Raw genomic sequence first — 22,210 nt, 5'->3', positions numbered from 1 at the left:
GGTTTGGACATGCATGTTTCTTGTAGTATTTGGTGTACTAGACGCAAAGAATACATATCTTGTTTCTTCATGCACATCCTGTATCTGATGACTTTTTGCTCATGCTCACAGAATCTACAGTATGAGAAGATTGCTCATCTGAGAACAAGTAAGCAGACACAAAGCCATTGAAGTTGGGGAGGTCTTAAGAAATGCACCAAACATGCGAAGAGGAACTTACTAGGTGAAAACGTTTGTGACAAAAAGATCCTTTTCAACAGTGTCATTAATTAATTTGTCAGATGAATGCTTCCTATTTGATAAACAAATCATGGAGTTTTCCTTTAGTACGATACATTGTTATGAAGTTTGCATCTAGCTATGATGTGATACTTTGTTAATTTGAGTAAGATATCTGCATGAACTACATAATAGTATCTCATGTTTTTGATGAACAAAAAGAGTTTATGAACTTGCAATGGCAGATCTATACATTATACCATATAGCAACTTCTAAAATTATTATTTGGTACAAAATGTAATTTCAAGCTTGCATATATGTCAAAATATTAAATAAATGCAGTGAAGTTTGCAGGGCTGTCAAAGGTGAACTGTACTACCTGGGTGCTGTGATATAACATGAACATGTATACTTGATGAATAATACTTTTGAATGAATATACTTTTGAATGAATAGCACTTTTGAATGTATAGCACTCTTCTTTAGGGTGTTGGTGGGGAGGGGGGTGGAGTTCCATTGTATACTTTGACTCAGTAGCTAGGAAGTTGAACTTTTGAGCAATAACAAACATATATATTTCAGAGGTTGAAAATCTTCATAGCTAATTTCCATTGTTGAAATATAACATGTTCAAACTTAGAAGAACCCTGTTGATGTCGGGTGGAGGTCAGAGATCATCTAGGGTCAACACTGGTAAAAGTGTGTACGTCTTGTAACCACATAGAAAGGTTAACATTGACAAGTATTGACTGGTCTCATACTTGGCACATAGTTTACTCATGTTATTTGGAAGAACACTCTATTGATGTTGGTGGAGGTTAAAAATCATCTAGGGTCAACAGGGGTCACATGCATTGTGGATGTTGGAGTCCTTACTATGTAATAGTATAAAGAAATTAAGCCTTACAAATATGATCTGTAATGTTTGAAGGCTGAAACCAAATAAACAATCCCCATTTCACAGTGTGTTACTCTATGATCAAACATATATGTTGTTTTTATTGGTTCCAAACAGAGACAAGATTCTTTGGCACAGAGGAAAAGAACTTCCTTGGAAGAAGATGGTGGATCTCCAGAGTGATGATTGTTTTCTATTACATGTGCTTTCTCTGACAATGTCATGATTTGTGCTTTATTACAATCAATTGTTAGTACAGAAAGCATTCAAGTCTAGCTTTTCTGAAAGTGTTGGCAGCACCAAGACAGTGCCCACCATTCTGAATCTCATGTGTCATATACATTCACAACTTAAGTCACCTGTCTAAGGTACTTGCAGAACAGTTTTCAAAATGCTATCAGATGTCATGACGTTTTCTACAACAGTCTGCTAACGCTCCTAGAACGTCACAGAAACAGCTGTAAATTGTTTTCTGAAACGTTGTGAATGCTTATATCGAAATGTTGAAGAAACATTATGACACATTCACCTGACTTTCTTACAACTCAACATTTAAATTTCTAAAGACATACCTATCACGTCATTGAAACAACTGCAAAACATTTCTATAATGTTGTAAAAATGTCATGCTAATTAGTGACTCAACATTTACATTATTTAAATGTTTCTCACAACAATATGCCAACATTCCTACAACATTTTCTATAACGTTGTACAAACGTCATGCTCATATCGAAATGTCATTTTTAGAAAATGTTGTGACAACTTTCTCCAGCTTTCCTAGCGACTCAACATTTAACGTTATAAAAACTTTATTAATAATGTACGCACAACATTTGTCCAAACATTTTCCTGATATTTTAAAAATATTTGTGTTTGCTGGGAAAAACAAACCTTTATTACGAATACCAGAACCATGTATTGGCCAAATATTTTGAGTACATTTCATAGTGATTGATGTTTTCTCAAACAGGGTGAAGGTTTGCAACCAAAGTTTAAAATAAATACATACCGAACAATGAACAAGTTGGCCCAGCAAATCCAGTTAGACACTGACAATCAAAATTACTACTATCAACACCGAGACAGCTACCACCATTCCTACAGGGATTTGGGTCACAAATATCCCGAACTGGAATATAAGTACAAAACAATATTTTATCACAAATTTGCAATGATAGAAAACATGAGTAGATAACAGCTCTGAATGGACAAAAATAATTAAAGTCTTTATAATCTGCTTCAAAAATGAGATAGTTTTTACTTACTGACAGGGTCAATAACTGGATGATAGGTGACTTTTGTAGCACAATAAAATGTCTGCTAGCTTCCATCTTTTTTTCTTTTGGCATCATTACGATCTTCCCTGCCTAGATAGCAAATACCACCCAAGTCCCCTGCTTTTGGACCGAACAGGGGAGATTGAATATCTACCCGAGTTGGTAATGCTAGCCATACTGAATGCTCCTCTGCACAAATTCATGATTAAACATACAGTGTATTATTTGAGTGATCAAGCCAAACTTGTCTTCACCATGACACACAGGAAAGTGGTGCTGGCCATTAGAGCACTTGTGTTTATAATCATAGAAGTGACTGGTCAATTAATTAGGTGCGCTCAAGGATGAATCCTATAATGGCAGTATTTGGGGTAGTTTATGCTATCAACTAACAACTGGAATGGTTTTGGGTGGTATTTGCTATAGGCAGGAAATATCGTAATGATACTTGACTTTCTAACATATTTAGAGATAACATCAATCACCTCAAAAATATGAATAAACACTTTTACATTAAGTCAAAAGGGTTGCAGAACAGGTTTGAAAACATTACTCAGAGACATGTGACAGCAGATGTGTTGACCATTCCAATACTAACTGTCCATTAGGTTATATGCTGGGTCATGTATTTCACCTTTCCCAGCACCATTGCATAACGTGTGTGTCTCTCTCATCGTTCCCGCAGCAGAGAGAACCCATTTGAAGGACATATTCACAAAAATAACGTTTTCATTCACCCTATCTCGAGCTGTGAATGAGCCAAAATGTTGGATGGAAAGTTTCCCATCATGATCGGCTCTGTGATTATTTCCAACTCAATAGTACTAGTAAAAAGATTCTCATTCTTGATAAGGATGGTCACTTTAAATGCAAAATGTGGCTTATCAAACAATAATGAGTACGTGCTTATTAATATAATTCTTACCTGTAAGAAAGAAACTGCAAACAGCTTCATTTGCACAACTATCTTGAAATCTAAATGTCAACACATGTTGACCGACTGGGAAGAAATTGCCACTCCTTCCACTAGCTGCTGTGAGTAGTGGAATAGGGCCACAGCCATCGTTAGCTGTAGGTTCTGTAAATGTTACAACCATTCCAGGCTGTGGACTGGTAACTTCAAGATTCCTGCAATTACTAACAGAAGGAGGGTTGCCTATTATGCCAACTGAAAAAGGAACAAACATCAATGCAGTTTTAGACAAAATGTCCTGTCAACATATTACCGTGATTACTCTGACCTCAGCAAAGGGTATACAGTCTTTGCTAACAAAAACGATTTATAACCTATGTATAAACCTATGGAATAGTATAATTACATGTTGCAATATTTTTGTAAGGTTTAACAACCTTTCAAACAAGGCTTTTTACTTTACTATCATGATAATAACCAAAATGACAACCATCCATTAAAAGCTACTTGAAAATTAAAAACCAAAGTATTGATAGAATTTTTTGTATACTAAATAATCTTCTAGACAAAGAGTCATTATAGTAATGATGAATTATAATTCTCTAGCATTTCTTGACATATACCATTGGTAAAGTTTTTCCATTTTAATAAATGGTGGAAACAACCTTCAAACTCTACAAAAATATTGTAAAATAGAAGGAAATAAAAAGTACACGCCAGTCTTCCAATGAAAGAATTTTTTTGTAAGGCTATATTTTAGTCAATATGTTTGAAATGGAAACAAGGATATGCAGGAAATAAAATAATGGGAAGTTACATTTGTAAAAGCCTGTTTCTTCTCATCGTTGTTCATTTCCCATAACAACCACCAACCCATTTCCTCCTATACTCTCTATGTTACTTTCACAATGGTAACATTTGCTGACCTATGATGACCTTTGACCTAATTCCACCTTGAACTCATTACGTAGGGATCACCCAAGAACCCAGTCATTTGGTAATGGTTTCACACTTTGTAAGCAGAGGCTGGGTGGTTATAGAAAGGGTACAGAAACCGTGACTACCATACTGTGTGTGATATTATATGCTCAGCATGGATGAATCTTTGTTTACACATGAGATGTAAAATGTCCTCAGGTAAAGGTGCCTAAAATACCAGATTGAAGTACTCAGCTGCTTCTAATTTTCTTTGGGGTGAATAAAGTCTCTAATCCAAAGTCACTATTATGAGGAAGTATACAGAACAATATGATTTATTTTGCCCAGAACAAAACCTGGGCAGTGAAGTGCAAATTAAGCGCAGTTTAGCGAACCAGACATACTGAAGAGAGCAGCATATATAGTTTACAAAACTTTAAATTATTTTTCACATCTGTGGCAGATATACGCTGCCATAGATACAGTGTACACATGCATGGATATACACATACTACATTCTTCTGCCGTGAGAGCATATGCAGTACATGTTTATTACCATTAAAGTAGTCCAAAGTAGTCCCCTAATTATGAACTGGGGATTAAGGTGAACGGGTTTCTGCATGGTTAATAGATAGCAGAGCCCTGATGGTGTTTCATCACAGATCAGGCTTGTGTAAAAAACAGGTAATAGATGTAAATAGATATTAAGATATATTAAGAGACCTGATACAGATAAACTATTGGGGAAAGTCATACTTCATGCCACTAATTCACTACAATCAATGGAATATTAACAGTAAGGTTGTGCTGTGTGTCATCTGGTACTGAACCAAAAGTGAATGTTGCAGATTTGTCACTACTCTTTGTTTGCTATTTTCCTGTGGAGTATCTTTTTCAATGTATATAGGTAGGCTGTGTTTGTTCAAAACTAAATTCCTAGTAAATTTATTCTGCTGAAATTATTACTCCAATACTGATAAATCTTCTAGTACTACTATTGTATGAGATATCTTTTCAGCAAACCTTGTTGAACAGTAACACAGAAATCACACCTCCGAGGGCCTTGAGCAGAATCAAATGTATAAGACACTGGCGTTACACCAATTACAAAACTATCTCCTGGGGCATGACTTCTTAAGATCTGCCGGATACCGGGTGCATCGGGTTCTCTCCATGTCGCAGCAACAGTTTGTGAGCTTCCTGCCATCGCAAGGACAAGTACGTCGGTTGGACACACCACTGCGAATTGACCTCCATCAACTAAGGATATCAAAACAAACAATGGTAATTCAATGCACTTTCATGGCATCTCTAGGAATCCAATTCCTTTTTGTTGCAATAGCGATTAATATAAATAGGATGAATAATATTCCATGATGGTTGAGTTGTGAAGTAATGTTGCCATTTCAATTGAACATAGGCCAAAGGAAATATCGGTTACATGCAGGGGAAGACAGATCATAACCGACTTCATCATCTCTCATAGCCATGCAATAACTAATTATGCTGAGTCTAAGGGTAATTTGTAAGCCAGGACTACTTTAATTTTGAAGGTGCCGTAAGCTGGGTTCCAACAATTTATCTACTCATGTGAAAATCTGATAGCCGCATGCATAAAATGTTGATCAGAATTTTCATTCTTTCGTTAAGCTTTTCACGAATATGTGCATTATGCATATAGAGTAAAACATTTTATATAGTCTTCGTATTTAAAGGAATTCTTCCATTTGAGTGGTTTATCCAAATGATGCTAGAAAAATCCCCCCCCCCCCCACTCATTGATGAAACTTGCATCACAAGTGTGCATACAGAAGCTATGTCCAGATTGAACCTGTAGTCATTTTGTATTAAATGCAATCCACTAGCAAACATTTAGCTCACTCAGTTCAGAAGGGGTTCACATTCACCCTGAGAAAGGTTTCCTGCCCACCAGGGGTGAAAATGATTTACCACCAAATGTAACAAGAAGATTGTAAGAGATAGCTATTGTTTATCAGTTGACACTGATACCAGCTGTGTTTATTTCAAAGACAAATTACTGTCCGCCGAATGACCTGTTTTCACTTTACATAAATGTAGTTTCCTCGTTATTACCAATAGTAATATACCACTCACTAAAGTCACAAGCAGTGCCTGTAAACCCTGTTACGCAGGAACAGAGAAAGGAACCGAAGGTGATGATACAAAGACCACCGTTCTGGCAGGGATTCGGAAAGCAAGCATTTGAAACTGCAACAAAAGAAATTTGACTATAAACAAAAGAGGAGATATGTGCAATTACGTTAATTACGTTAAGTATTGTCACAACAACAACAATCACTGCTGTTTGATCAAACACTTCTCTTATATGTGTATCCTATATAAAGAGTAAAGTCTTCATGGTACTGATGATCTAGCTAATATAAATATCTAAAAATTCAAAGTATCTGAGAGATGGCATTGTATCTTCAGGAAACTTAAAACCATGATAAAACAGCTAGTCAGGCAGTGTCATCTTAAAATTCAATGATAGTAGTTGTGAACTGGCATTGTGATTTCAGGATAATAATAGTAACCTCGCTAGTTGAGCAGTGTAACATTAAATTAAGTACTTTTTTTGATTTTAAAGAAACAAAAAAGTACTAAAACAGAGGTTTTGACTTCAGAAAATGATGACATAAATAATGTCTAAAGCAGTGACAATCTTAAAGAATGACTATGCATCTGCTGGTAATACATTTCAATAACCCCATGTTTAGTTTTAAAAATTCCCCTTTAAATATCAGATGTTAGTTTAGTACTCAATCCACTAAGTTTGCTCCTCACAAGACAAGACAAAATTCAATGAAAAAATAACCATCGCATTCTGAAATAACCTGTTTAATGTATATTACAGACTGGTCAAGAAAACATTGTGTTGCAGTTTTCATTTGTTTACACTAGTTTATAAGAAGCTACAAGAATAGTTTTTAATAAACTTGTTGAAACAACGGGTTAACATTAGCAATATATAACGTATACACCAGGGCATTAATGCATCAGCTTAGTACCATAATGTATTAAAGCATATTTTATATGTTGAATCATCTGAAAATCAAATCAAATATATAGACAGATAGACCTAACCTTATTCTAGGGGAGCTTTGACATATATTAAGAGTGAAATGATATGGCATAATTAAGTTATGGCAACTCAATGGCATGGGAGCATAGGTTTTGAACAATGGTTTACATTAGACCTGCAGGTACTTAAGGCTGTCATAATAAACAGCTTAAATCAATGCTTTCTTATTCCTTCTGGTTCCAATTTGTTGCATTATGAACTGACTTAAACATGATATCACCATGCGGTTTGGCATAACTCATATCTTCAAGTAAATGCATGAGGCTAGTACAGCTGTGATGTAATTACTATCAATGTGCCTCAGAAATTGATAATCTGTCCTTAAACATGTATGCTTAACATCAAAGCTGGAAGTAAAATGTATTATTCACACTTACTTAGTTGACACTGGTCTCCAAAATATCCGAGAGGGCAGACACATTGTGACTGCTGATCAGCTGTGAAGAAACCAACTCCTCCATTCTGGCAAGGAAAGGTACAACAGGCCTCTGTACAAACAAAGAAAGAGAAGAAAATGAAAGTTTTTCGTCTCTGCCACGAACATGGAACATGACGTTCAAACCCTGCAGAGTACAGACTAGGCTATGATGTATACATAGAATGCTTTCCCTCTACAAAGAATGTTCTTCTGTTGCCTAGACTAAAGTTAATGGTCCTACAGCTTGCATATATTTGTAATTTTAATAATATATACTACTGCCTAAGTGATAATTCTATCACCATTGACTGTGTTTATACTTGTCTTTTGCATTTTATGTGTTTACTTCATGTCTTAGAGGTAGAGCTAGTTACATATGTTCCCCTGCCCCTTCACCTTTGTGGATTCCATGACAATCTAACAAAATATAACTGATTAAGACTTTCAGGAAATTATTTATTCTTTTATATCTGGTAAATAATGTAACAATATACTTTCTTGTTTTTCAGTTGTCTTCATTTCTCTCAAACTCTTGTTCCACAATTTCAACTGCTTTTTTCTAGTTTTTCTTCAGAAAGTCAGAATTAACCTGAAGTATCTCCATCTTATATTTGTTGTTTACAGGTATCAAAATACACAATATTAAAAAATTATTTTACAAATAAAAATTGATATCACACCTATATTGGCAGGACCTGTTGCCCTTTTACTGATTTCGTGATCTGTAAAGGAAAACAAATAAATTATTAAAAAAACATACAAACGTTGAACTCAGAAGTGCAAATGAAACTTTAAAAATAGCTGATTAATTATTGTTCTGTGATACATCGAGAGAAGGGTATGTACGAAAAGGTGCTTTGGATGGTGATACCGTTTCGTAACGCAAAATAGTGTGATAGTTGATGCTCATTCTTGCATTAGGCTTGTCTTACTTACTAATTCTAGGCCTAATACTTTAAGCTTACCCTTCTTTACAACAAGTAACATATACAACAGTGGCCTATCAGTTAGCTCAGATTAGGGGCCTTAGAGGGTGTGAAGACTCCCGCAAAAAGAAACGTCATAATGCCGGTAATCTTACCTAGTTTCGAATGAGGTGTTAGACACCACCATCGATCCCAGAAAATACACACACAGCTTGCTACCATCGGTAATTAGACACTAGTGTACAGTCAGTACATACAGCTGTGGTCAATACCCACAGCACAGTGTACAAACAATACAGCGATGGACATCTCAGGTCCAGCTAAAGATAACAAGGTATCACCTTTCATCACTGTACTGTCTGCATTTTGTAGCGATACGAACAAAACGTCACTTGCAAGCAACGGAAAGTTAACCTTTTCAGATGGCCGCACAGGGTTTGGGGCGATCAGTCTTTAATGCCTTTAAGTTAGTTTTAAGCATATGTGCAAGTTCTATCTTCATGAGTTCCTCAACCCTCTAGAGTCTATTCTGCCAAACTGGCCGCTACCCTTCTCAATCACCACTCGTCTTGTAGACATTTTTAAATGCCTTCCATCAAGTTGTGTTAAATAGGAACTAACATAACAACTATATGGCTCAGCAATGCACATTGAACTAGTAAAGATAGTAGAAATGTACAAAATTGCCTGAAGCCTGGAATGACATAGTATGAAGACACAGCAAACTGAGTTACAGACTTGTGTTTAACGTTACGTGTATTGAGACATTGTGGAGTTGTCATCAATTCCTGTTAACTGAGTTTGTTCTATTTACACAGTAAATCTAAAAACACTTCTGGTTGTGAATGATCATTTTAACAACACATGAACAGAATAATAAGGTCTAAAGGACTATTTGTCTGGGGGGATTGATAGCTGCATGAGTATATTTTGTATTTTGTTATCCACATAACAATCAGCGGAGATTCGCAAAAATAGCTGAGAGGATAAGAGAAACATAGAGGATTTCTGCTTTAAAATAGTGAAGGTCTCACCAACTGTTATATTTTACCTCAAAAATGGAGAGTCATTAATCATACATGAAATTATAACTGGTCATGTTATAGTTCAAGAACAAAGTAAACTTTCAATTGAAGTGAATATTTTTCTAATAAACACTTTACTGTTAAGTTACATGTGACAAACTTTAAGGAAAACATGTAACAATCGTGCTATCAAGCAATCTTTTTATCAGCTGAATACTGTATATGATTCATACCTGTGATGGATGGAACAACTTTGACAGAAGGGTGAACATTCAAAGATTTACTATCCCGTCTCTCCTTGTCCTGCACTACAAACTTGGGGCAAACTGACACTGCTGTTGCTCCAAAGTCGATCTGTAAATCCCCTATGAGACAAACGATATTTGTCAACTGGTTTACCTCGAATACATTGACGAACTTGTAATGTATCACCATCAGTTTCATATATTTTATATACAATGGAACTAAGAACTTTCAAATCAAATACAGAAAGGCAAAAGGCTTGGTGGTTCCTTGAACACTTTTACAGAAGACCTTCTGACAGTAGACTACAATCGATATTTCAATTTTGCCTACTGTTATTCCGCAAGATACTTTCACTCGTGTGGACCGGTCCTTAACTCAAGAATGAAGTTCATCATAGCTGAAGTTTTCAAGTTATCTTGTTATCAAAGGTTTTTAGACTTTGATCTCTTTTGACAACAATTGGATCTTCTGCCACCACAAAGTTTAATAAACATTCGTGTACTCATCAAAGAGGGGATCTACAGTAAATACCGAGTAGCTAGTTGAACCAAGCTGAGCTTATTAAGTTATGTTTTTGTGCTATACAAGCAGGAACACGTGATCTCTATTTCTATAGACAGGATCGGTTATAATTCATTCAGTCAATGATTTGAGAGTAAACTCAGCTGTTTTGTTTGTTCTAAATCATAGATAGAATATTTACTCAAATAATAGACATATTCTTTGGCTGCCACTACCCTTATGTTTCTCACCTTATTCTACAAGAAACAATACATCAAGCTTTAACTGCTATGTTTCCTTTGTAAGTTTCCACTAAAATGTTATTGAATATAATAGAATATATCAAATAGAATATATATTGAATATATATAGAATATATATACAGTAGTATGTATATAGAATATAGAATCATAGAATATAATGGCTCAGTGGTTAATGCCGGTGCCTTTCAATCATAAGGTCCCGAGTTCGAGTCACTGCAAGATTAATTCATGTCGTCCAGTTACAGAGTTGTTGACAATCGACAATTCATAATCATGGACGTTAAATATGAATGTAAGAGACTGACTTCGGTCAGCTTGCGGCTTTGATAAGCCAATGATGGCATCTTCACGAGTTCCTGCTTGCAGGAGCTGGGATCTAAAATACATACATACACACACGCATACATACATACATACATAGTAAAATAATGTCACCTGTATGTTTATTTACCTGATGTGCTTTCATGGTGATGAGAAGCCAAACCAACATTATTTATGAACCCAAGTGACCAAGATATATAGACAGGCTTGTCTGTTGGGATCGGTTTATCCAGAGGATCATCTAGGGGTAAAGGTTAAAAAGGAACATGCATGACAGTCAAAATCACATTGAATACATCTTAAAATGAGCAAAGCTATGAAAGAGATGTGGACAACCTTGAGCCTCACAACAACCAGTAGGCTATGGGGTTGTAGCGGTTTCGCCATCGGATGATACGCCCCATATTTTCTGAATCGTTAAACAAACGTTTCCTTTGTTTAATCGTCACGACAACGTAGAAGAATCGTAGAAGCAACGTTTTCTTTGTTTAGTTTATATGTTCCTTATGTTTCACCACACTCGTCGACTCGCTAGCACTGAGTCAACACCTAAGTATAGGTACGATCGCTCAGCTCAGCTGTAAATTTCATTGTTTCGCTTTATTCATTCGGATTACTCTTATCCATCGTTGTATTATTTCTATGGAGATTTATTATTTGGAGATTTTAAGACTGTAATTGTTATTCACGGATACTCCAGCTTTAATCATCGTTTTGACCTATGCCAGCTATTAAATTAACTAAACCCGGGTAAGTTCAAATTTATCTATTTTTACTTCCCCTAAAGGGTCACTGAAGCATTCCATGAAGGGGTTGACACCCAAAAAAGTGGAATACCCTGGACTAAACAGAAACAAAAAGAGCTGAGCAAAGTGTGTGTGAGATATGACTATTTAATGAGGTGCTGTGGTCATGCTTTATGGAATTTATTGAATAGACAAAAGAATGCATACAAAACGTTCAAAAGGACTGGGAAATTTTGCAATGGCCCCTAATTAACACTGATGTTAGCTCTGGATTTAGAAACAGTGAATCCTGTACATAACTGTGGGTTAGGGGACCTCTGGTCTCACCAAAAGGTTCATGGGCCTCAGCCGTGTATGCGTGAGAAGCCAGTGTTTACATAGACTGTGTTGCAGGTGATTAACATTGAAGTTAGGTCTGGAATTAGAACCAATGAACCTGGTACATTACTGTGTTAGGGGAACCCTGGTCTCACAAGAAGCTTCATATGGAGCTCAGCAGTGTATGCTTAATATACCAGTGTTTAATCAGTCCGTGTTACAGGTGATAAAGATTGATGTTACAGCAGCATTTTGCGTCCTTTTCTATGTTTTTTCTCAACCTCACTGATTCACCACGATGCCATAACGACACACATAACTAGCTTATCTATTCAAATCTTACTTCAAATGGTGGCATAAAAGTCGAAAAATTTACAACTTTCAACTTTGTTTTTCTCGAAGATATTTTCCGTTGGGATCCAAATAAACCTGGCCCATAATATGAATATTTAAAAGCTACCAACGTCATTGGCCAATAAGTAATACAACACCATGCTTGATTTGTGTAGATTGTGTATGGCAGTTGTACCAGGGAGCTGTTAGAGTCCAGCTCGATGGTTGTACCAAGTTACCAACTCGATGTTTTGAATCTATTTTTAGCAATGGCTCATAACTAAACCTGCAACTCTGATTGGTTGAATTCAAACTAGTTGGTTGGGGGAACTGTATGCGATTATAATATTAAATGTGTAATTTGTCGGAGGACACTTTTCTCATTATCTGCAAATGTCCTTCATTACTCGCCAATTGCACTTTTGGCTAATATCTTAGTTTGCTGTTTTGTGATTGATATATGTAAAAAACTTGATGGACTTGTCAATAAAGTGGTAAACGGGGACAAAACGCAAAATGCTGCTTTAAGTCTGGATTTAGAACCAGCGAACTATGTACATTACTGTGTGTTAAAGGGACTGTCTCACAAGAAGCTCATAAGGCTCAGCAGTGTATGCTTAATATGCCATAACCAGATTGTGTTACAGGTGATTAACATTGATGTTAAGTATGAAATTAAAACTAGTGGACCCGGTAAATACTGTGTGTTAGGGCACCCTTGGTCTCACCAGAATTAGCTTATGTGCCTAAGTAGTAACCTTGCAGCACGATCATGTTGACTGAATATGAGTGCCAAAGGGAGCTGTCTAGTACAGCCTATACCTGCCACAGAGAAATTCCAAACATTTGGAAGAAAATACCTCTTAAGAAATAAACATTAATTTTTACAGATGCAAACTAATTGAAACTGACTTACCAGAAGTTAGAGGGCGCTCTACAGTGATTGTAGTAATGCCATCCCTGATCACTGCTCCGATCAAGTGTACATCATTGCTGCCCTCTGAGGTAAAAGTGTCTGGACAGGCGCCCATACCGCTGTTGACGATACACTAAAAACAAATAGAGTATTATCGTAGCAAACAGCTGCACAACAAAAGGGACATACATTCTGCAAAAAGCCTAGCTGTGACAGTATCATCACAATATAGTATTTATTAATTGTTATTACTTGCTATAATCTTCTCCATCTTTCCACACAACGAAGGTGGGTCCCGACAATATGTGTTCTTTAGCCTCTCCCCCATATAGCCATACACCTCTCCTAACAAGTTAGTTTTCATCCTCTTTTCCAAACCCATTTATATTGACTTTACCTGGGTATTGGCACTCAGATGATAGTCCTCAGCTTGGGGTTCATTAGTACTAGGATCGATCCACACAACCGTCACATCTGATCCGACCATCTGAGTCCTCGTCTCTGATCCACTGATCCCAAAAGCCATGTACTCATTCGCAGCGACCCTCCCGCTCAACTCCAAAGTTATCTTGTTGTTATATTCGTCAAGCAGCCATGATACTTGGTAAATGCTATCCAGCAGTAGTTCACAGCTTTTGGTCTTTGAAAAGTGACATTGCTAATATTATTTACATATAACCCAGTTGGTTGCATTTCCATAGTAAACTCAAAAACTCTTGTCCCAGTACACATGATTACCTTGTGTCCAGGGGGTAGGAGCCGAGGGGGCACTGAGGGCACGTGCCCCCCCCTACTTTTTTCCAAAATAGCAAATGTGCCCTACTGGCAAAAAAATATGAGCCCCTTTGATGAAGAACTGTCTTTTGGATATCTTAAGCCTGTTAATTTTAATATTTTATTTTAATTATGCACCATAATAGTATTGATAGCATACTAACACATCATATATATTTAAGTGATATGGCCGATGTGTATCGGTTTTATAGCTTAACGAGTGGTGGTTGTGGAATGAGAAAGTGCCCCTCTAATATTGTGCCCCCCCCACTTTTTGGAAGCTTCCTACCCCCCTGCTTGTGTCCCCATGAAAGTAACTTCATCGTGTAGCATGAATAATGTACTTTCTCTTTCTGCCCAAATTTGTGCAGTCAATTCCCTTGATGGGAAAAAATATGTTAATGTTATGTATTTTAATACTATAATCATAGGGATAAAAAATCTATAGGTTTGTCCCTAACTGATGTGTTTATATGGACGATAGGCATCTCCTTATGAATAGTTGTACAGTACGTGTTATGATATACATGAAGTACACCAATGAGTTATATTTCAGTGTTACTACAAATGATACAAACCAATAGCACAATTCACCTATGTACTACTGTCATGTCAATGTTTAAAATAATGTTTTATGATTCACAGAAATTTGCTAATTAATATACTTTTGGGGTAGGGGGTTTAATTCCACCGACAAGGTCACTAAAGTAAAAGCTCTCGATCCCGCTTTCTTACAACGGAGAAATGTTAGAATGTAAAGTTGGCAAGTGATAAAACAGGAAGGAGAAAGTTGTAATGTGATAGCAGTAACCACACTTATAGTTAGTAGAACAGTAGTTGAATCTTATAATAATGTAAAAGGGAGGTAAGTTCTTCTAATCTTGATACAGCCATAGAGAAGTGTAAAAGCTTAAGGAAGCTTAAAGCAGTTAAAATATAACCTCTGAAGCATCTGTATGTAGGGAGGTATTAAGTTCTTGTTACCTTGACAAGTTATGGAGAAATTGTAAAATGAAAGGTAACAAGCAGTTTAATAGATACATGCATGTATACACATTATCTGGTATAAGGAGGGAGGTATACTTCTTGATTATCTCCAAGGAAGCCTGAATAAATTTCAAACTAGTAATAACTTCAATACTTTACTCTGTGGCATGTGATAAATTGGAGGGCAAGTTCTACCCATCCTGAATGGTGATGGTTACCGATGTTGTCAATTAAACATTTTGCAGAAAAATGTTTAATTGCTTAGTTAAAGCAACCTGAGCAATCCAACATTTTCTGATTTTTTAAAAGATATTATCTTGTTATCTAAACAATTTACTGAAAAATGTTGACTTATTGGGGCAAAGTTTTCTTATGTTAATGGCACTTCTAAGCTTCCATACGATACTGTTCAATTTCACGGTAGTAATAAGCAGTTTACGTTACCTCTGTAGTATCTGGTATGTATGGTGGTAAGTCCTTCCGGTCACGATCTGTAATGGTGATGACATCAAACTTTAGGTCAGCTTCTGGCCGACTCCAAATCCAGATGAAGTCGACATCGTAGACCGTCAGGTCACCGGGTAATGTCACGGTCAGGTTAACACTGGGCGTGTATGGAAGCTTCGACCCTCTGAAAGAAACATATGGGTTACCTTTAATTATGGCAGAACTCCTCTTCTACCTCCACTAGTGCCTATACTTGACTACCACAGAGAGTTTATGTATAGGTTATAAAGGTTTCCAACCCTCCACCCCCATTCCACAAGACTCTGGCTCTCCATCTGGGTGCATAGAACTAATTACTTCTCTATGAAAATGTTTGGTGACATACACAGGACCTCTTCAAAATCTGAAGTTGATGTCTTTATTTAGTAATAACTATACAAAATCCATTGAAAGCGATTTTCCTGCTTAAAACTACAGTCACAACTGTTTATCCTCATTTTTATACACAATACAAAGCACTAACATGAACAAATCTTATTACTATATATCATTGCAAAGACAGTTGTCTATGTAATTAATTCAAAATCACAGAGATTATTCTTATAAAGGAATGGCCGTAAAACAGCAGAACGCCAACCCATTTTGCTTGTAAATACAAATTTTCCTTTGTTGGAGTTAAATTGCTGTTCAGAATTGGGGAACACTGTAGTTTACACTGGGATTCTGATGAATTTACAACAGTGGAAACACTGTAGTTTACACTGGGGTACTGATGAATTTACAACAGTGTGAACACTGTAGTTTAACACTGGGATTCTGATGAGTTTACAACAGTGGGAACACTGTAGTTAAACACTGGGATTCTGATGAATTTACAACAGTGGGAACACTGTAGTTTACACTGGGATACTGATGAATCTACAACAGTGGCAACACTGTAGTTAAACACTGGGATTCTGATGAATTTACAACAGTGGGAACACTGTAGTTTACACTGGGATACTGATGAATCTACAACAGTGGCAACACTGTAGTTAAACACTGGGATTCTGATGAATTTACAACAGTGGAAACACTGTAGTTTACACTGTGATTCTGATGAATTTACAACAGTGGGAACACTGTAGTTTACACTGTGATTCTGATGAATTTACAACAGCGGGAACACTGTAGTTTTACACTGGGATTCTGATGAATTTGCAACAGTGGGAACACTGTAGTTTTACACTGGGATTCTGATGAATTTACAACAGTGGGTACACTGTAGTTTTTACACTGGGATTCTGATGAATTTACAACAGTGGGAACACTGTAGTTTAACACTGTGGTTCTGATAAAATTACAACAGTGGGAACACTGTAGTTTACACTGGGATTCTGATGAATTTACAACAGTGGGAACACTGTAGTTTACACTGGGATTCTGATGAATCTACACCAGTGGGAACGCTGTAGTTAAACACTGGGATTCTGATGAATTTACAACAGTGGGAACACTGTAGTTTAACACTGGGATTCTGATGAATTTACAACAGTGGAAACACGGTAGTTAAACACTGGGATTCTGATGAATTTAAAACAGTGGGAACACTGTAGTTTATACTGAGATTCTGATGAAATTACAACAGTGGGAACACTGTAGTTAAACACTGGGATTTTGATGAATTTACAACAGTGGGAACATGTAGTTTACACTGGGATTCTGATGAATTTACAACAGTGGGAAGTTGGGAACACTGTAGTTTACACTGGGATTCTGATGAATCTACACCAGTGGGAACGCTGTAGTTAAACACTGGGATTCTGATGAATTTACAACAGTGGGAACACTGTAGTTTAACACTGGGATTCTGATGAATTTACAACAGTGGAAACACGGTAGTTAAACACTGGGATTCTGATGAATTTAAAACAGTGGGAACACTGTAGTTTATACTGAGATTCTGATGAAATTACAACAGTGGGAACACTGTAGTTAAACACTGGGATTTTGATGAATTTACAACAGTGGGAACATGTAGTTTACACTGGGATTCTGATGAATTTACAACAGTGGGAAGTTGGGAACACTGTAGTTTAACACTGGGATTCTGATGAATCTACAACAGTGGGAACACTGTAATTTAAATTGGGATTCTAATGAAATTACAACAGTGGGAATAGTGTAGTTTACACTGGAGATTCTGATGAATTTACAAGAGTGGGAACACTGTAGTTTATACTTGGATTCTTTTGAATTTACAACAGTGGGAACACTGTAGTCTACACTGGGATTCTGATGAATTTACAACAGGGAACACTGTAGTCTATACTGGGATTCTGATGAAATTACAAGTGTGAATAGTGTAGTTTACACTGAGATACTGATGAATTTACAACAGTGGGAACACTGTAGTTTAACAATGGGATTCTGATGAATTTACAACAGAGGGAACACTGTAGTTTATACTGGGATTCTGATGAATTTACAACAGTGCAGGGAACACTGTAGTCTACACTGGGTTTCTGATGAAATTACAACAGTGGGAACACTGTAGTTTACACTGGGAATTCTGATGAATTTACAACAGTGGAAACTGTAGTTTAACAATGGGATTCTGATGAATTTACAACAGTGGGAACACTGTAGTCTACACTGGGATTCTGATGAATTTACAACAGTGGGAACACTGTAGTTTACACTGGGATTCTGATGAATTTACAACAGTGGGAACACTGTAGTTTACACTGGGATTCTGATGAAATTACAACAGTGGGAACACTGTAGTTTACACTGGGATTCTGATGAAATTACAACAGTGGGAACACTGTAGTTAAACACTGGGATTCTGATGAATTTACAACAGTGGGAACACTAGTGGTTTCTGATGAAATTACAACAGTTGGAACACTGTAGTTTACACTGGGATTAGAACTGATGAATTTATAAAAGTGTGAACACTGTATAGTTTACACTGGGATTCTGATGAATTTACAACAGTGGGAACACATTGAAATTCAAGGAGAACATCTGAAGGCAAAGATCAATGTTTGAGAATCCCAATCTTCCTTGTAAAAGATCTCACTCACTCATCTTTCTTCAACTGCAGTTCTACCTTCCAGTTTGGTGAATCTGGACTTCCATTACCTGCATAAATTGAGGTTCCTGTGTGCAGTAAGTAAATGAAGATGGCATTCATAACAAACCTATTCATAACAAAGCTATTCATAACAAAGCTATTCATATCTTGTTAATTATGCCCCTCTGGCTTTAAACCGGCAAATGCAAAGAACTGAAATTTTCTAAACATATTCTCAAACAATGTTGTTTCAATGCTGAATAGGCCCTTACCTTGCTCCAATGATTAAATAAAGATCAAAAGATATAAATATCAAGGAGATATAATGCTTAAACCTGAAAGTACAATAACATATTTTTTGCAAGGGTGGCATGTTATCGGCCATTTACTAGTTAACAATAGCTTCAAAGAATATACTACAAAATGATCAATTTACTGTTAACGCCTACACAAATAACTCAATGTAGTATATAAATAGCAATATCATTTAATACAGGTTCAAATTGAGTCTACAGGATTATGAATCTACACAGTGTAACAGAGGTCATGAAGACTCATGTCCCACATTTAGCTACAGCATTGCGACACCACATATATATTATAACTCAAAATAAAATAAAACTGTTAGCAAACTGCTTATCCACTAGAGAGCCTAGCTTGTGTAAGAGAATGTGTAAAAGTAAGTTGGCCTGACGTTTCGATCCTGGAGGATCTTCTGCAAAGGCTTTTTTTTTTTTTCTAGCCTTTGAAGAAGATCCTGCTAGGATCGAAACGTCGGGCCAACTTACTTTTACACCATATATAACTGTATACAAACCAGCTTTTAAGCCATCATTAACACCTATAAAGGTGACTTGTTTGATGCTCTCCATGATCACATTATCTGCATGGAAATAGTAATCAAGATGTGGCGAGGCAGATGGCCCAAGGTCATGTCGTTGAGGTGGCTTGAAATCACGGGAGATGTTAACATACCCATAATGCACCTGAATAGAAAGCACATCACAACAGTTAGAAATGGCATTAAGATGTCATAAATTCATTAAGAAGTCATAAATTCATAAAGATATCACAATGTTCAGGTGACAGCAATTGTTCCATGTTCGAGTCTTTGTAGAGAGACACAGAATCAGTACAGAGGTATTAAAACTATACAGATGTATGGTAAAATGGTAAGAAATAAAAAATAACCACCTGCATGCACACTATCTACCATGTTGAGAAAGTGTAAAAAACTGTACATAGGAATTTAGCAATATAACCCTAGATGCCATGACCCTGCAAGTGGTAAATATTGAATTACCATATTTTGCACAATAATGGAACCACCTTGAAAATAACAACCATCATGAAGGCATGGAATGAGAGACTCTAGTAATTCCTAAAATAAAATCTGATTGAACAATATTAATGAAGTAGAGGAAGTGTTATATTTCGTGATGGTGATGCCATGGAAACAGTTTTATACAAAAGTGATCTTTAGATGATTTACCTCATGAGAAACATCCCAGATTGCTATCCAGAAAAATTCTGTAATCTCCATACCAGATGGAAGAACCAACAACACATCCTGCTGAAAGTACATCCCTAAGCTTGCAGTTCTAAAATTTTAACGGTGCAGAGAAAAGTCAAATAGTCAAACTTTCATTACTGAGTGTAGACGCCCACCCCTTTCATTTTGTTTTTCCGTACAGCATACTAGGTCCATTTTTCGAAAGGTAAATAGACACAGCTGTGGTAATAAGAAGCCTATAATCTACGCTATTAGTACTGATATAGAGCTTAATTGAACTCACTAGGAACAGGATTTGCTTCAATGTAGTTTAATAGTTTTGATCTAGAGTTTTAACAAACTGCTATGAAACATGGATGTCTGAAAATCTCCAATTTAAAAAGGTAACATAGATTAATATGATGTAGAGTTCAACAGGTTCATACAGACATATATGTTGCAGCTAGTGCACAAACGTTTGTCAACATCGTAAACGTTTATATACTAGCTGTAAACCTGAATACAGAAGAGTTTTAGACATAAAGGTATTAAAGTCTGTTAATCCTGCTAAAAATGCAAGATGGAATCTGAACTTATGTGTCTTTGCTTGATTAGGTGAACAATTTTACATTTTGCAGAAAATTGTTGAATAGAGGATGATAATTTGTCAATTAAACATTTTGAAGAAAATAGTTCACTTGCTCAGTTGGAATGAATTAAGTGAACAATTTTACATTTTGCAGACAATATTTGAATTGATGAGATCTGATAAGTTGTCAATTAAACATTTTGCAGAAAAATGTTCGATTGCTCAGTTGCAGCAACTGAGCAATCCAACATTTTCTGATTTTTGATAAGATATTATCCTGGTATCTAAAGAATTTACTGAAAAATGTTGACTTATTGGGGTAAAGTTTTCTTATTGTTGATGGCACTTTTAAGCTTAGGAACCGTACAATTCATTACACTCAACAGGATATTTTGAAACTGAAGAATTTGACCTACCTCAATATCTGGGAATGAACTTGATAGTAATTACTCCGCTAGTATATATAATATTTTGCAGACGTTTTCAGTAATTTTATGCACGTAAGAAATGTGGAGTCAACACAACATGACTTATACATAAACTTACCAAGTTACCATGAAATGTTCTGACACTGGTACTCTATATAACGATTATAAAGCAGAGAACTTTGCACTTCCATCAAGAAGCAAGAACGTACATAACATTCCATTTAACATAACATAACAGGTCAAAGGTCTGAGATGGGCACATGCCCTATGGAAAGCCCAACCAGAGAAAACCCCAGCACAGGAACACAACAACAAAAAATAAGACAAAGAAAAAATAAAAATAAATAACTATATTAAAAAGTGAACCCTTTAATCCCATTTAATAGGAACACTATTAGTAAAGAAAGTACATCAGCGTTTTTTTTTTTTTAAACGACAGCACAGAATGGAAGAGAAAGATGCATTGATTGAAGCTGATTATATCCATAGAGCTGTTTTCTTGTCCTAACAGTCATTTTCTGTTCTTTTCGATTTGATCGCTGGATCAGTCAAGATGCCTGCTATAGACCACATGTAAAGCTAATATATATAGTGTTACATACTTTTAGAAGTAAAAAAGATGTAAAAGCAAACTTGGGAATGAAGAAGCATTAAGGTACAAGAAAGTTCAAGCATATGACACACCTTTTAAGCCATAATCATACATGTATCCTAATATATGAGAGATTAATGTGAAAAGCTGAGCTCGTCAATTTTTTCCCACTGGTTAGGGTTCCTACAAACTTTGAAAAAAGGTATTGATACTGTATGTTGTATATATCTGTGATTCATAAAGACTGACGTTGTGACATGTATGCTTTCTGCCTTCATTAAACCGCTGTTGTAGCTATGATAGCTATTGTACAGTACTTAAAGTTACAATTTATTAAGGCATTACAAAGTCTATCAGAAACCACCCTCTCGTGCTAAAAGAGTAAATGGATTTGCCCTGTTAATTTGCAAATTATTCACACTTGTGCCAAATGTGCTCAAAATTTGAACTGTGGCAAGGAATATGAATTTGCATTGATTATCTGTATAGGTTGCATAC

The 22,210-nt window shown here is 36.2% G+C and overlaps 1 protein-coding gene across 11 annotated transcripts in view; it reads right to left on the bottom strand.

Moving 5' to 3' along the window:
- LOC139962402 (uncharacterized) overlaps nt 1-22,210 on the bottom strand; it is a 67,055-nt gene that overhangs the window by 38,379 nt on the left and 6,466 nt on the right. For all 11 annotated transcript variants that reach the window (XM_071962397.1, XM_071962387.1, XM_071962371.1 and 8 more), the window contains 14 exons: nt 20,104-20,212; nt 19,429-19,597; nt 18,622-18,697; nt 15,551-15,737; nt 13,743-13,985; nt 13,346-13,478; nt 11,163-11,273; nt 9,935-10,066; nt 8,431-8,472; nt 7,710-7,820; nt 6,345-6,458; nt 5,253-5,489; nt 3,324-3,566; nt 2,131-2,250 (listed from right to left, as the gene is read on the bottom strand). In XM_071962397.1, the coding sequence (XP_071818498.1) occupies nt 2,131-2,250; nt 3,324-3,566; nt 5,253-5,489; nt 6,345-6,458; nt 7,710-7,820; nt 8,431-8,472; nt 9,935-10,066; nt 11,163-11,273; nt 13,346-13,478; nt 13,743-13,985; nt 15,551-15,737; nt 18,622-18,697; nt 19,429-19,597; nt 20,104-20,212 (2,027 nt within the window). The remainder of the gene's footprint in view (nt 1-2,130; nt 2,251-3,323; nt 3,567-5,252; nt 5,490-6,344; nt 6,459-7,709; nt 7,821-8,430; nt 8,473-9,934; nt 10,067-11,162; nt 11,274-13,345; nt 13,479-13,742; nt 13,986-15,550; nt 15,738-18,621; nt 18,698-19,428; nt 19,598-20,103; nt 20,213-22,210) is intronic.

The sequence above is a fragment of the Apostichopus japonicus genome, chromosome 3 (assembly GCF_037975245.1).
Source record: "Apostichopus japonicus isolate 1M-3 chromosome 3, ASM3797524v1, whole genome shotgun sequence".
Classification (NCBI taxonomy): Eukaryota; Metazoa; Echinodermata; class Holothuroidea; order Aspidochirotida; family Stichopodidae; genus Apostichopus; species Apostichopus japonicus.
The sequence above is the reverse complement of the archived record's forward strand: the minus strand, read 5'-3'. Positions and strand labels throughout refer to the sequence as shown.